General features: G+C 51.4%; 1 protein-coding gene and 1 pseudogene across 8 annotated transcripts in view; both read right to left on the bottom strand.

The window, feature by feature from the left end:
- Window positions 1-4,170: 4,170 nt before the first annotated feature.
- LOC101519579 (ubiquitin-conjugating enzyme E2 N-like) lies at window positions 4,171-5,399 on the bottom strand (annotated as a pseudogene).
- Window positions 5,400-11,733: 6,334 nt separating this feature from the next.
- The window catches only part of ATP2B4 (ATPase plasma membrane Ca2+ transporting 4), an 83,418-nt gene continuing 80,484 nt past the window's right edge, over window positions 11,734-14,667 (bottom strand). For 5 of the 8 annotated variants that reach the window (XM_058669042.1, XM_058669036.1, XM_058669038.1 and 2 more), the window contains one exon: window positions 11,734-13,626. In XM_058669042.1, coding sequence (XP_058525025.1) covers window positions 13,312-13,626 — 315 coding nt within the window. In that variant the 3' untranslated portion in view covers window positions 11,734-13,311. The remainder of the gene's footprint in view (window positions 13,627-14,667) is intronic. The other 3 variants (XM_058669039.1, XM_058669041.1, XM_058669040.1) reach the window with 1 other exon arrangement.

The following is a 14,667-nucleotide window of genomic DNA, read 5'->3' as shown; positions in this document are numbered from 1 at the left end:
GTTGGCTCTCCCAGAAGCCGAGGCAGGATGGAATCTCAGACATCCCGAAATGGGACCGTGGCATCCCAATTCACACCGGCTGGCCCGCAAGGCCCATCCCCCACCCTCACACTTGGAATGACAATTTCCCAGGAACTTTTTCAAAGGATTAAGATTTATATCTCGGGCCCGGTGGCGTGGTCTAGTGGCTAATGTCCTCGCCTTGAACTCCCCGGGATCCCATATGGGCGCCGGTTCTAATCCTGGCAGCTCCACTTCCCATCCAGCTCCCTGCCTGTGGCCTGGAAAGCAGTCGAGGACAGCCCAGTGCTTTGGGACCCTGCACCCATGTGGGAGACCCAGGAGAGGTTCCTGGTTCCCGGCTTCAGATCGGCGCAGCACCAGCCATTGCGCTCACTTGGGGAGTGAATCAACGGATGGAAGATCTTCCTCTCTGTCCCTCCTTCTTCTCTGTATATCTGCCTTTCCAATAAAAATAAATAAATCTTTTAAAAAAAAGATTTATATCTCCAAGTGAGCAAGATCCCTTGGCATGCCCCGGCATGGAGCAGCTACTGGGCAGTCTGTGGTGTTGTCAGCTCTGGGAAGCTTAGAAGTCACTCCTGGGAGGCAAGAGCTCGGTTGGCGCCCAGCTAAGCTGGCAGGTCAGCCCTTCTTAGGGCATTTGCTTGGATGTAGAATGATGAGGATCATAGCATTTCTTTGTTTTTTTTTCCCTCTCTCTCTCTTTTAGATGTATTTATTCTTATTGGAAAGGCAGATATACAGAGACGAAGGAGAGACAGAAAGATCCTCCATCTGCTTGTCCATTCCCCAAGTGGCCGCAACGGCCGGTGCTACGCCGATCCGAAGCCAGGAGCCAGGAGCCTCTCCTGGGTCTCCCACATGGGTGCAGGGTCCCAAGGTTTTAGGGTTGTCCTCCACTGCCTTCCCAGGCCACAAGCAGGGAGCTGGATGGGAAGTGGAGCTGCCGGGACACTAACCATTGCCCATATGGGATTCTGGCAGGTGAAAAGCAAAGACTTCAGCCACTAGGCTACCGTGCTGGGCACAATTACAGTGTTTCTTCATCAGTGCTGTGAACAGTAATTGGGCTGGTTTTGAGCTTGGCATGAGCTCATTCAGTGAGGGTTCTTCTTACCCTACTGTGATTTTAATCATTCCTTTAGACCTGAGGACTGTTCCCTTTGGTATTTCTCATTTCCTCTTTTGAAGTGCACCTGCCTTCCCTGTGTTACTTGTTTAAACATGCGCTGGCGGGTCACTGCTCATCCCTCAGCTCTATGGGTTTGCACAGGACGTAGGCGTGGCCCTTGCCTGGTGCAGAGGCCAGCATTCTGGTTACCCAGCCAGGGGCCCTCTCATTGTCACTTCTGTACTCGAGGTCTTTGTGTGAAGTCCTTCTTTTCAATACCAGGTATAAGCAGTCTTCTTGTCAAGTCTCAGTAAAATTCCATTCTGAAGATTCCTGCTCATGCAACTGGGAAAGCCGGGGAGGACGGCCTCACTGCTTGGGCCCCCGCACTCATGTGGGATACCTGGAAGAAGCTCTGGGTTCCTGGCTTCAGATTGGCACAGCTCCAGCCATTGTGGCCATTTGTGGGGGGGAAACCAATGGAAGGAAATTTTCTTTTCTGGTAACTCTGCCTTTGAAGTAAATAAAAACATTCCTTAAAACACCTGTGTTCAAATCATTTCTGGGCTGCAGGACTTGCGCTGTTTTGTTATATCCTGCTTTGGACTTATTTTCTAAACATGTCTGAATGGTGATGTAAGAGGCTGCCTCTGCCAAGCCCGGACCTGCCTCTTGTGCTTGCCAGTGTGTGAGCGCCGCTGTCCCACAGCCAGGCCCGTTGCTGGGGGTGCCTTGATGCTCTTGCAGGTAGCAATGAGGTTTTATGGATTGTATGCTGGAGTTAAGCACTGGGCCGGACTGTAGCAGCTGGGCCTTCCTGAGAAGTGATCCCAGGTCTTGAATTTGCAACATGTTCATGGGATGGGGTGAGATATTCAGAAGCAAACTGCTGGCTGAAGCTAGGAGCCCAAACACTTAAGTCAGCCTGGGACTGGTGTTGGCACAGTGGGCTAAGCTGCTGCCTGGAATGCTAGTATTCTAACATAGGCACTGGTCCAAGTCCCGGCTGCTTCCCTTCCAATCCAGTTGTCTGCTAAAGTACCTGGGAAAGCGGTGGAGTGTTTGGGAGACCTGGATGGAGTTCCAGGCTTCTGGCTTTGGTCTGGCCCAACTCTAGCTGTTGCAGCCATTTGGGGGAGTGAATCAGCAAATTGAAGACCTCTCTTTCTCTGCCTGTAACTGCCTTTTCAGATAAATAAATAAATATATCTTTTTTTAAAAAATAGAAGTGGAGCGAGAACTAGAACCCAAGTTTTCAGATACGTGATGTGACAGGAGTGTTTGAGTGGTGACCTAAAGATTGAGTCAAATACCCACCCATTTGGGGTGATTTTGTGTGCCATAGGACAGGTGGGACTTGGACCTGCCTGGACCACATGCAGGAGGCTGGCCCCACCTGAGCCGTGTGTGCTAGCTGAGGCCTCATCGAGCTTTCATGCCCGTCTAGATAGCAACCACACAGCACCCAGCATGACCCCGTCACATGGCAAGATCTTTGCAACTCTCAGTGAATTCCTGTTTCCTGGAAGCCAAGTTTATTAACAAGGCACAGGTGCTGAGCTGAGCTGAGCTGACTGCTCTCTCACTGAGTCACAAAATTCCAACCCCTGGCCTCTTTTGCAAATTGAGACCTCCTGCTCCAGGGCCTTGGCACTGACGGTGCCTGTCTCTGGTGCTCTTGCCTCCGTATGGCTGTCCCTGCTCACTCCCTAGCTTCTCTTCAGCACATCTCCTGAGAGAGAGCTGCCCCATCCTCTCTGCATGCCCATCTTACACCCTTCCTCCTGTGTCCCACTTGACTTGCTGTCTGCCTCAGTGTATACAGCTACCCCCAGGCATGGTGACTCTCATACATAATTCCCTAAGGAAGTGACCAGAGACAAGAGTGCAAGAAATGGCAGGGAGGAAGGATCTGGAGGGGGCGGTGGATATGAGTATGAGCTCATCGGGGCTGGATTTGAGGGAGAAAAGGCAAGATGCGCATTTCTTGCACTTCAAGGGTATAGTGAAATCTGTCTTCATGGCAGAGCCTGCCTGCACAGGTCGTGGTATGCACTGTGTTACACACGCACTCTCTCTCTTTCTCTGCATTCATTCCAGATGAAATGACGCCAGGAGATTCTGCGGAGGCATTTCCCAGGGGCTATTTATAGCAACTACACACGGGACAAAAGAGTTGCAAAGACTCGCGGGCCGCCCAGCAAGCTGGCTGCAGGGAAAAGATGAAGACAGGGGTCCTCAGAGGCCCGGTCAGGCTCTTATCACCTCCCTCCAACGAAGCACCTTGGTTCTCTCCAATCTCATGTAACTCCATTGGGCTGGAGCCCTAGAATCTCAAGCGTGGCTTTTTTCCATGCATGCCCCAAGGTGGCAGAGCATCAGCCCGCTGCCAAGGCAGTCATTGCAGCAGCCCTGTCTGTCGTGGCCAATTTTAACCCTGTTTGACTTGTGCATGCTCTGGCAATTCTAATAGGAGAGAACTGAGCCAGGATGCAAACAAGGCAAAGTGGTCTTTCCAACTGCCACCCGCACATTGCATGATTTAAGCTCAGACTGTTCTGTTTGTGAATCGGAATCACAACATTCCAGGGCCAGCGGGAACCTTCGAGATGGGCTAGTTCAGGTTCATTTTGAGGTGTCAGCAGACACAAAAGGCCAAGTGTAGCTGGAAAACTACCGTGCCATGTGGTGGTCTCTGTAGACAGAACCCTGAGGGTTGAGGCGTGGACTTGGGACTAGGGTGGCCATCCATGTCTCCCGCCACCCAAGTCATTGCACGTGGGAATCTGAGCCCAGGTCTCTGGTGGTGTGCTGTTTGGCTCCTCTGTGGAAGGCTGAGAGACAAACTTAACAACTCAGTCAAAAGGCTGGACAGGGAATAGGCAGGGTTGCCTGACTCCAGTGTGGGGGCAGGTGCTGTATGGCCATGGATTTGTGTTTGCCTCCCAGGCTGAAGGCTTTTGCTAGTTGTCAGTCCCCTGCCCCCGGCCCAACCCACCATGGATTTTCACTTCCTCTTTTTTTTTTTTAGCATAACAAAAAATATTTTACTAAAACATAAGATTTACAGAAGTTTCCAGACAAGCCGTACAAAATGGTCACACGCTTTTTTGAAGGGGGAATCTACACTTGATAGCAAAGTCCGGATGTTATTAGTGAGGCTTGAGACATTTGTTTAATGCTCCCATTTTGGTTCAAGCAATCAAACTTGTCCATGTACAGTCTAAACAAAGTTAGACTTGGCTAGAGAGCATAAAGAACTGGTTAGCTGCTTTGAACCAATGCAATTAATCACCATTAAAAAGGGGAGGGGGGCGTAGCCCATAAAATTAAAGCTTACCTCTTCCCCTCACAAAATAAAAACACCCACACCCCTGCAGCGAGCCTTGATAACTACCTCCATTCACAGTGCTTTATCCTAACCCACGAGGGAAATGAGTCAAAGCAGCCAGGCCACTGCTTTTCAACCGTTTCCACACAATCCACACGATACTTCTAGCCCTGCTCATGCTTTACAACAGCGATTTCCATAATTTGCTAATGTGCATTTAATCACCAAAGGACTGAAGATGTCTGGGTGTTTATTTTGTAATGTTTCTAAGACTGTGTCCATCAAATGCAAGCAACAAAAGAAGTCTTGGCAGGGCAGTAGAAGTGATACATCCTTGATGATCAGATTGATTTAGATATTCTTCATGGCATATAGCCTAGTGCACGCTCTGGCTGTTTCTGTGGCTTGGGCTTCATTGTTCTTCCACTGCGCTGCTACATCACTTGCTAACGGATCATCTGGATTGGGAGCACTGAACAAAGTCTGGATTGACAGTAGAACTGTGCGGATCTGCAGTGCTGGGGGCCATTTCTCCTTCAAAATACCTAAACATATTCTTTCCAACTTCTGTACATTAGGATGATAAGTTTTGGTCATGAAACGTACTTTAAGGGGCTGCCATTGGGTATTCTTCTGGAAGGAATAGTTCAAGTTTAAAAGTCCCTCCCGCAAAAGGGGAATCCTGGGGGCCGGCAATGACCACATGAAGCAAGCAGGCGTTGCTTCCATCTAGTTCTGCTTTAATTCCAGGAACTGGTTCTGCCAGCAAACACTGGTTTTCCTTGATGGTCCTGCAGGGTAGCCCGGCCATCTAGTCAGATCCTGAGTTTGGCCTTTGGTCTTGTCTCTGGCTCCGCTTGCCTCACACATGAATGGAAGTCCCCCCCCTTTTTTTTTTTTTAAAGATTTATTAATTTGAAAGGCAGAGTTAGAGAGAGAGGGAGAGACAGAGAAAGAACAAGAGAATGTTCCATCCATTGGTTAGAAATGGTTGGGACAGGGTCAAGCTCAATTCGGTTGCTAGGAGCCTCCTCCAGGCCCAAGCACTTAGGCTATCCATGTTGTACTATTTTCCCATGCACGTTAGCAGGAGGCAGGATGGGAAGTGGAGCAGCCGGGATTGGAACTGGCTTAACCCATTTTTCCACAACACTGGTCCCCCATTTCCTTTTTCTAATAAGTGCTCTCACAAGACATGAAGACCTGGAGCTAAAAACCCAAAGTCCTTCATGGCAGAGAGCCTGGGCAGAACCTGGCAGGAATGAGCAGAGGAACCGGCAGGTGCAAAAGGATGCCTCCTGGATGTGGGCTCAGACCGAGGATGGCCTCGCCCTCCTTCCCCCACCCCTCCAATTGCTGCAACCACTTCCCCCTGGCTCAGAGTCCATGGTGTGACTGTGTAAACTCCTAAGGCGAGCAAGTGACATGACATTTTGGGTTTGACCAGGTCCTTTGGAAGGCAGGTGGGTGGGGCTTGAGGACAGGAGGTGGCGCTGGCCAGTGAACTGTTATTAGGACCCAGGGAGATTGGTCTGGGGTCTCTTGCTCTCACCGCAGGGCTCCAGGCCAGTTCAGAACCTAGAGGCACTCTCCAGAAGTCTAGCAGGTGAACCGCTGCCTTGTAGGCAGCTGCCCTGGAGGCACAGGGATTGAGGCAGGCCTGCGGATTTTATTCAGTCTGACTTCCTTGCTGCCAGAAGGCCACACCCTCAAATCCCTACCGCTCCCTCCACCCCGCAGGCCCCAGAAGACAATGGTCCACCAGACCACGGTCAGGGCCTGGTGACCACCCTGGTACCCAGTGAGTCATCTGCGTTGTTGCCCGATCACATGGGCACTTGGGAGGGAACTTCAGGTCAACCCGGTATGGAGAGGAGACGGATGCCGGACAGGGGAGAGGCAGGGACCCTCAACAACCATGGAGGGAAAAGCAGCCTCCTCCTCCTGGAAAACTGGGGTAGGGAGGAGGAAGAGTGTTCTCTTACACACCAAAACTGGCCAGAATCAAGTTGGCCTTTTAAAAAAAATTTGTAATTAAAAAATTGTTTTGGGGTTGGTGCTGTGGCACAGTAAATTAAACCGCTGCTTGCAGTGCCTGTATCCCTTATGAGTGCCAGTTGGAGTCCTGGCTGCTCCACTTCCAATCCAGTTCCTTGTTAAAGGCCTATGAAAGCAATGGAGGATGGCCCAAGTCCTTGAGCTGCTGCACCCACGTGGGAGACCCAGGAGTGAACCAGCAGATGGAAGAACAGCCACACTTCTCTGGACTCTGCCTTTCAAATGAACAAAACAGGGACTGGCACAATAGCTCAACTGTCTAACCTTCCTCCTGCAGGCACTGGGATCCCATATAGGTGCTCTTTTGTGTCCTGGCTGATCCACTTCCCATCCAGCTCCCTTCTTGTGGCCTGGGAAAGCAGTAGAGGATGGCCTAAAGCCTTGGAACCCTGCAGCTGCGGCCATTTGGGGAATGAACCAGCAGATGGGAGATCTCTGTCTCTTCTCTCTGCAAATCTGCCTTTTCAATAAAAATGAACAAAATCTTAAAACAATAAAGTAGTTTTTAAAAATAAGCAAAACTAATCTTTTACAAAATATATTTATTTTTATTGGAAAGGCAGATCATATTTATGGAAAGAGTGACAAACATCTTCTGTCCATTGGTTCACTCCCCAAATGGCCACAATAGCCAGAGCTAAGCTGATCCGAAGCCAGGATCCAGGAGCTTCTTCTGGGTGCAGGGTGCACCTATGGGTGCAGGGTCCAAAGGCTTTGGGTCATTTTCTACTGCTTTCCCAGGCCACAAGAAGGGAGCTGGATGGGGAGTGGAGCAAGCAGGACACAAACTGGCACCCATATGGGATCCCGGGCACTTGCAAGGTGAAGATTTGGTCACTGAGCCATTACACCAGGCCCAAAATCAATCTTTTAAAAATTTACTTGATAGATTGACCTTCTATCTGTTTGTTTGTTCCCCAAACACCTGCAGCAGCCAGGGCTGGGGCTGAAAGCAGGAGCTGGGAGATTCACCTGGGTCTCCTCTGTGGGGCACAGGGACCCAGGACTCTGAGCCGTTACCTGTTGCTGGCCAGTGTGCACACCAGCAGGAAGCTGGGAGAGGAGGCAGGGCCTGGCTTGAAGGCAGCACCCTGAGATGGGCTGGGGGGTCCCTGGCAGCACCTCAATCCCTGCGCCACACCCTCATGCCCATGTTGGCCTTAATGACCCTTGCATTGTTGGAGGGTACAGTTGTCTCTGCTAGAATCATATAAATATATATATATATATATATATATTTTTTTTTCATAAAACAGGACTTAGTGGTTTAAATGGAAAAGTGACGGAGATTTTATCACCTGGTTCACTCCCTAAATGGTGGCAAGTCAGGTCTGTGCCAGGCCAAAGCCAGGAGCTTCATTCAGGTCTCCCACATGAATGGCAGGGACCCAGGTGCTTGCTTCCCTGGGGGTATCAGCAGGGAGCTGGATCAGGAGCAGAGCAGCCAGGACTCAAACCAGTGTTCCGGTATGGGATACCGGTATTACAGGCAGAGGTTTAGCCTGTGGCGCCACAATACCAGCTCCATGAATAATATTCTTTTTTTTTTAAAGGTTTCAAATTTTTTTTTTTTAAGATTTATTTTATTTTTATTACAAAGTCAGATATACTGAGAGGAGGAGAGACAGAGAGGAAGTGGAGCTGCCGGGATTAGAACCAGCGGCCATATGGGATCAAGGCGATGACCTTAGCCACTAGGCCACGCTGCCGAGCCCATGAATAATATTCTTGAGGTTCATTCCTCATCTTCCTTGTCACATGTAGGGGTTGGGAGGCGGGGAGCTTTACAGCTTCTGTTTGGTAGGACAATGAGGCCCAGGCCGGGTGTCTGGCAGACAGCAGGTGGGAGAGACACAGGGTCAAGTTTTAGTAAAACACCTCAGTTCTGTTGGTGACTATTTTGTGACTTCTGTGATCAGATAAACGCTGGTTCATTAAAAAAAAATGTAAAATTTGACTTGTGTTTGTGGGTTTGTGTATTGAACTTGATTTGTAATTTATTTCCCAGCCCCTGGTGTAAAGACAGTAAGCGGGTCAGGTACACAGTGGGATGAGCCCGCGCCCAGTGCGAGGCTGTGGCCAGCAGAGGTGGGGCTGCCCTTGGCTGTAACCCCTCCTGGAGGGGCTGTGGGAAGCACAAGAGCTCCTGCTCCCGTCTCTGATGTTGCAGAAGAGTGAGACCTCTGGTGTGTCCCGCAGTGACAGCTGTGGCAATGCCTCCATGCGAGAACATGGATGGCCTTCCAGGAAGCCACTGGGACCTGAGACTGGGACCTTATCCCAAGAGCTGCTTTGCTGCATACTCAAGGAAGGGACCCATGGCCAGCAGGGTGGCTGCAGAGAAAGACAGGAAGGGCTGCCGAGCCTGCCATGTGCCCACCTGAGCAGAAGCCCAGGAGTCCCAGCTCCTGGACTTGCCATCTACCATGGTGGGGGTGGGGGTGGGGGTGGCAGGGGAGGGATTGTCCTATCCTACGAGGCTGTGAGTCCCTGGCGCCAAGTCTGCACCTGCTCTGTGGGGCAGCTCTGACCGGTCCTTCTTCAACTCAGGACACCCATTGGCTGTGGCCAGAGGCGGTGACACATGGAGGACAGTGCAGTGAGAGGTGGCCATGGGTGTTTATTCTCAGTGCATGGCAGTGCTGGCTTCTATTCAGCAGCAAAAAGCTTTATTGGGTTCCCCCATCACCCTTAAAAAAATGATCCCTTTGAAAACACCTTTGCTAATTCTTCCCTTCTCAGTGGAACAGCACATTTAAATGTCAGATTTGCCCGTTTATAGTGGTCCCCCACCCCACCCCAAGAACCACATAAATACATGCAAAATAGCGTCCACAGAGCTTAGAGAATACCAAGATGCAGTTACAGACCAGGTACATGGTAAAAGCTGACTGCAAACTACATGGCACACACATCGCTTCAATAGCATCGTCTGTTTATGTCATGCAGACTGTAAGAATCAACCTTTTGTTTTACTTGTTTTTTTTTTGTACAAAATTACCAGTGCATGTTCTACTAGCTAGCGTAAAGAAGGAGGGACTTGAAGGTCATATCTGGCAAAGAGAAAAACATACACAGGCTTCTTGGCACCAATATATGGCATATATACATACTGGATGAGGTGGGGTGGTGGATGGGAACCAAAAGCCAACCCAAGCATGATCTGCTCCCCTCCCTGTGTCTCCTAGTCAAGGTGAAAGGTGACAGCAGGCCGGACGGCAGGGATGGGAGGGCAACTAGGACCCACATGGAGCCACGAGGGAGAGGAGCTGGCTGGCCTATCCTGGGTGAGGGGCTGGAGTTCCCGAGCACTCACACCCACCTGCATGGTGGTCCCTCTGCAAGCGGACAGGTGAGGAGGTGTCAGAGGGTGACGGGACCATGGGATGCTTCCTCTGGGACGCCAGGGCAGTGGCGCAGAGAGGCAAGGAGTGTGCTGAGGATTTTCTGGCACACGCGAGTCAGCCAGGCCCCTCTGGGTTTGCGCCAGTTGAGGTCCATTGTCGCTCAGGCAGCTGAGCCACTCTCCCCTCCAATGCTCAAGGCAGAAAAGGAGAAAAAACCCCCAAAAACCCAAGTGCCTGGCTCCCTCCCTGTCGGGGGACGCCCATCCCTAAGCCTGTCACCCAGGGCCAGAACCCATCACCGCTGTCTCCAGCTTAGAGCTCCGTTGCCCTCTGGTCCATAGCACAAAACCTATCTCAGGGAGCAAAGGAGTCACCAATTCACCAATCAACTCCTTGTACAAAAACCTACTTGTGGAAAACTCCCAGGCAAGCAGGAAGCAATGGAGCTTTTAAAAGAGAAAAGCAAACCGCAGATCGGAGCATCTTGGTGACCAGGAGTTATTACGGTCTTTGGCCCCACTTTGCCTGCTCGTCTCTGGGGTGCATGCCACTGGTGGATGGTTGGATTCTAATGGCAGCCAGGCTCCGCGGGCCAGGCTGGGCCGGGTTGGGCACAGGTGGGCTCCTTTCCCGTGGGAGGGGGCCCTCGCCAGCTGCGATGCCCCACCGCCTCTTCTCTCTGTTCTCAACAGACGATGCTAGGCCCGATGCTCCCTCCTTCTCCCCGTGAGACCCTATGCACAGCCAAAGCACCGTTTTCAGGGGAGAAGCGCTAGGGACTTACGCCGTATGTACTCAATGTCCGCTGGATCGCTGCAACTGAGTAGAAAAAACTCACATAAAAAAAGATACGTGCATGTAAACACCAAAACTTACTTATTTCCATATCAACGACATTTATATTAAAAAAAAAAAAGGCTAGAATCCGACAAAAAAAAAATCCCCCCCACCAAGTACAAAGATGGCTGTTTGGAGAAAGGAAGTAGGGTGTCTTGGTTGTAAAACCAGTGAGTGACCCTTGGAGTCACCTGTTGTAGCCAAGAGCTAGGTGGGCAATCCCCTCACTGGGGGTCCGTGATGGCACTGCATGTGAAATCCCTTAAATAAAAACACATATGGCTGACTTAAAAAGATCCGTTTCTGAGCTAAAGAAAACTATATATATATTTTTTTGCATAATATTTCTATATTTTCTCTTCTACCATGGAAACTAGAACGCACACATGCACACGCACGCACGCACACACACACACACACAAAATAAACCATCTGACTTTAAAAAAAAAACCAGAAAGTAGACATGAGGCCTCCCAGGTCACCTGTCAGGCACCACGAGGGGCTTCTGGGAGCAGAAACTGATCAAAGAGCCTACAGAGCTTGGCATTGGCTTGCTTTTGAGAATGATCTGAGGTAATCAAAGACTCGAGTGAGAGTGCAATCTTCCCAATGTATGTAAGGAATATTTCTATGAACACCTCGACACCTTAGGTGAGCTGTTTATTACCTCTTGGTGAGCACTGAAGACAAGAAACTTTGCTGATGCACGTTGCCTTTACCAAATCCAGACCCAGACCCCATGTGCCCTGTCAGGATGGAGAATGTGGCAGTTGGGGGGTGGGGAGTGCAGGGGGCATGGCTTCTCTGTTGCTCCTGCCTTATAGGGTTCAGGTGAGGGGGGAAGGTGAGGGAGTGGGTGGAGTGGGCAGGCCTGGGGCACCGGTGCGTCCTCCACCCCTGCTGCCGCCAGCCCAAGTGGCAAGCTGACAGCTGACACACCTCGAGCCCCCTTTGTTTCATTCCCATCGTTCTAGGAGGTGGTGGTGGGTGTCACCGATCTCCAGGGAAAATGCCCCACAACGCTACACAGAAGACAAGGTTGTCACCGTGGGCAGGAATGGGCAGGGGCTTCCTCCTGCCAAGCTCCCGAGAGGCACGTGGGGAGGGGAGGCTCTAGGCAGTGTTCCGGGGGTTAGGGGGGAGAAGGCACCCGGGGCTGTGCTGTGTGGCAGCTGGGATGTGCTGCTGGAGAGGGCGCGTGGTGGTGGTGGGGGAGAGAGAGAAGACAGCAAGCAGGGGGGCTCTTCAGGCTGGGCCCGCTGCTCGCGTGAGGCAGTACATCATCACAGGCTCTCCCTCTCAGAAGACCAGGAAAAGCTGAGGTCGGGGTGGGGGAGGCCTTCCCAGAGGCTGGTAAGTAGTGGGGTGTGGCAGAGAGCAAACCTAAAAGCTGAAGTGGCCATGCAGGCCAGCTGGCAGGTGCAGGCATCAGAATGCAGGGTTCTTGGCCCCTAGGGGGAGGCTTTCTCCAGCCCTTCCTGAGTAGCCCTCTGGCTTCCTGCACCTAGCAGCCCAGGCCCTGCTCTGGCTTTGAAAGCCGTGTGGTTTTTCCACGTGTGTCTGTCTGCTCTAAAGGCCTGTCTTAGACCTGCCAGCTTCCTGATTCTTGGATTTGGGGTGGGGGCAGGGTCACCCTGATTCACTCTTCTGCCACCATTTGAGAAACAGCAGGGAGTGCACTCAGGGCCAAGGTCAGGACTGTTTCTATCTGACACATGCAAGCTTCCTGGTCGAGGCTGCACTCCCAGATACCTGCCAGTCACACACCCGCCTGACCAGATGGCTGTTTAGCAGAAGTGGAAGGGAACCTGGCAGCAGGGTGACCATCCTCTCGGCTCTTACTTGCTTCCCAAGGACCTTTCCGGAAAGGAACCCAACTGCCTTGCAGCTACACTGAGGTTTCCACAGGGCTAGAAAGGAGAATGGCCAGAGTCTCCTCGATTTGTCTGACGTCCTTTCTAGTCTCTTGATCGCAAGATTGAAAAACAGAAACAAAATAAAGTAAAGGAAAGGAAGACAGCGAAGGTTAGAAGAGACTGGAAGGATCCTGGGGAGGTTTGATTGGAAGGGCAGAAAGAGCTAGAAGCATTTGAATTGGGCCAAGTTGTTTGCAAAATAATCACTGATTCTACCCATCCTAGCCAGACCTCTGCGTTGCCCTTGAGGCTGCCAGTCTGACCCTGAACTCTCCACGCGGCTCGTCCATGGCACAGACTCAGGATAACATCCAGAAGTCAGAAGGTCACGCACGTACAGATACCAGGGAGGGCCTGGGCTGGGGTGACGCCACCAACGGGATCATCATCTTTGCTGGACAGAGGGAACCTGCCACCCCAAGGTGGAGAAAGGGCTACCATTGCCCGCCTGGGGTTCTACAGGGTTCCACTACAAACCCCAGCTCAAGGTTAGGTTGCAATTCAGGTAGGTCTCTGCCTTTTTTGCCTCTTCATGGTCAGGTGGTAGTGGTGGTGGTGGGGTGTAGGGGTGTCCCCACACACCTGGGAGTGGCCGACACATCAGCGCAAAGTTGTACGGTCACCTCATGGATGGGACATATGAAAAGGGAAGTAGGGAGGGCACGGGGGAGGACAGAGGAGGCAAGTTCAGACCGAGGTCTCCAGGCTGTGCAGAGGGCTGTCTGAGCGGGAGGCAGCGGCTTGCGCTTGGGTGCGATCCACGGCGTTGTTGTTTTTGTTGGCGTACGGAGTGGCTTCGCCATCCAGCGGGAACGCCTGTGGTCCGGATTGCAAAGCCTTTTCCAGATTTTCTTCCTCTTGCTCATCTAAGAGTGGTGTTTGTGGCGACTCCTCATCTATGGCGAACTCAGGGTGGGTCATGAAGCTGTGGATGGAGTCCTGGTTCTTGGGTTTCTGAATGCTTTCGTGGAGGGAGCTATGGAAGGCTTTGACCACTTTGATCTACACCGGGGGAAAGGAGGAGGAGAAAATTGCTAGGTGAGAAATCAGCCAGCAGAATGAGGAACCGGTGTTTTTAGGAGAGAAACAAAGCCCCCAATACAAAATATGACTGCTTGACAACCAGAACCAAGAGACCATGGGGCACAACAGACATCACACGGGTCCAACGCCAAGCATGAGGGTAGGGGCAGTGGGGTGAGGGCGAGTGAGGGGAAACACCCGGATGTGTCAAAAGCTGCATTAGAAAAAAAAAAAAAAAAAAAAGGAGACCCAGAGGAGCAGAGGTAGCATTCCCAAACAATCCATTCTTGAAACAGAAAACAGATTCATTAGTTCTTCCGGAGGACGGGCAGGGACGTGGGAACTAGGTGCAAATGAACAGCCCAACTAAGACAAGATGACTCTTGCAGGTGGAGTTCTGTGTAGAGGCCAAACACCGTGAGGATGTGACATGAAAGGAATTACACAGGGGAGCTGAATTAGCAGTTCCAAACCCTCCAACGGCCAATGTAAAACCAATCCGCACGCCGTGTGACAAGCGACTGTTGATGCTAGGCAGCCAAGCAGACAAACCAGTCTTCGCTTGCGTCAGCAGCATGCAGGCAAGGAAAACTCCAAACTTCACAAGCTGCCCTTGTGGCTGGAACAACATGCACGGTGTTACATCCCACAACCTCCACGTGTCCTCTAGCCTCGAAGGGAAGCAGAACTTTCTGGGTCGAGGACAAGGCTGCTCTGTCCTGCCTACCGAGAGAAGACCTGGGTCTCACAACTTCATTCCACCTCCATGGCTCTGACACATAGTACCTGGGCCCAATTGTGCCACTTTCTCCAGCTGTTTCCAAACTGTGAAGAGGAACATGGGGTCCCGGGAGGAGGAGGAGGAGAAAGGCGGGGAGAAGCTTAGTTCAGGAAGCAGTGCTGCAGACAGGCGGCCTTTCTCATAGGGAGCATCCAAGAAGATGGAGCAAAGGAAAAAGGTGTTGGCTTTACCGGGCAAAACCAAACATATGGGCCCAGCTCATTGTCTGTCTTCCTGCG

This window comes from Ochotona princeps, chromosome 10 (genome assembly GCF_030435755.1).
Source record: "Ochotona princeps isolate mOchPri1 chromosome 10, mOchPri1.hap1, whole genome shotgun sequence".
Lineage (NCBI taxonomy): Eukaryota > Metazoa > Chordata > Mammalia > Lagomorpha > Ochotonidae > Ochotona > Ochotona princeps.
This window is presented reverse-complemented; position numbering and strand designations above follow the sequence as displayed.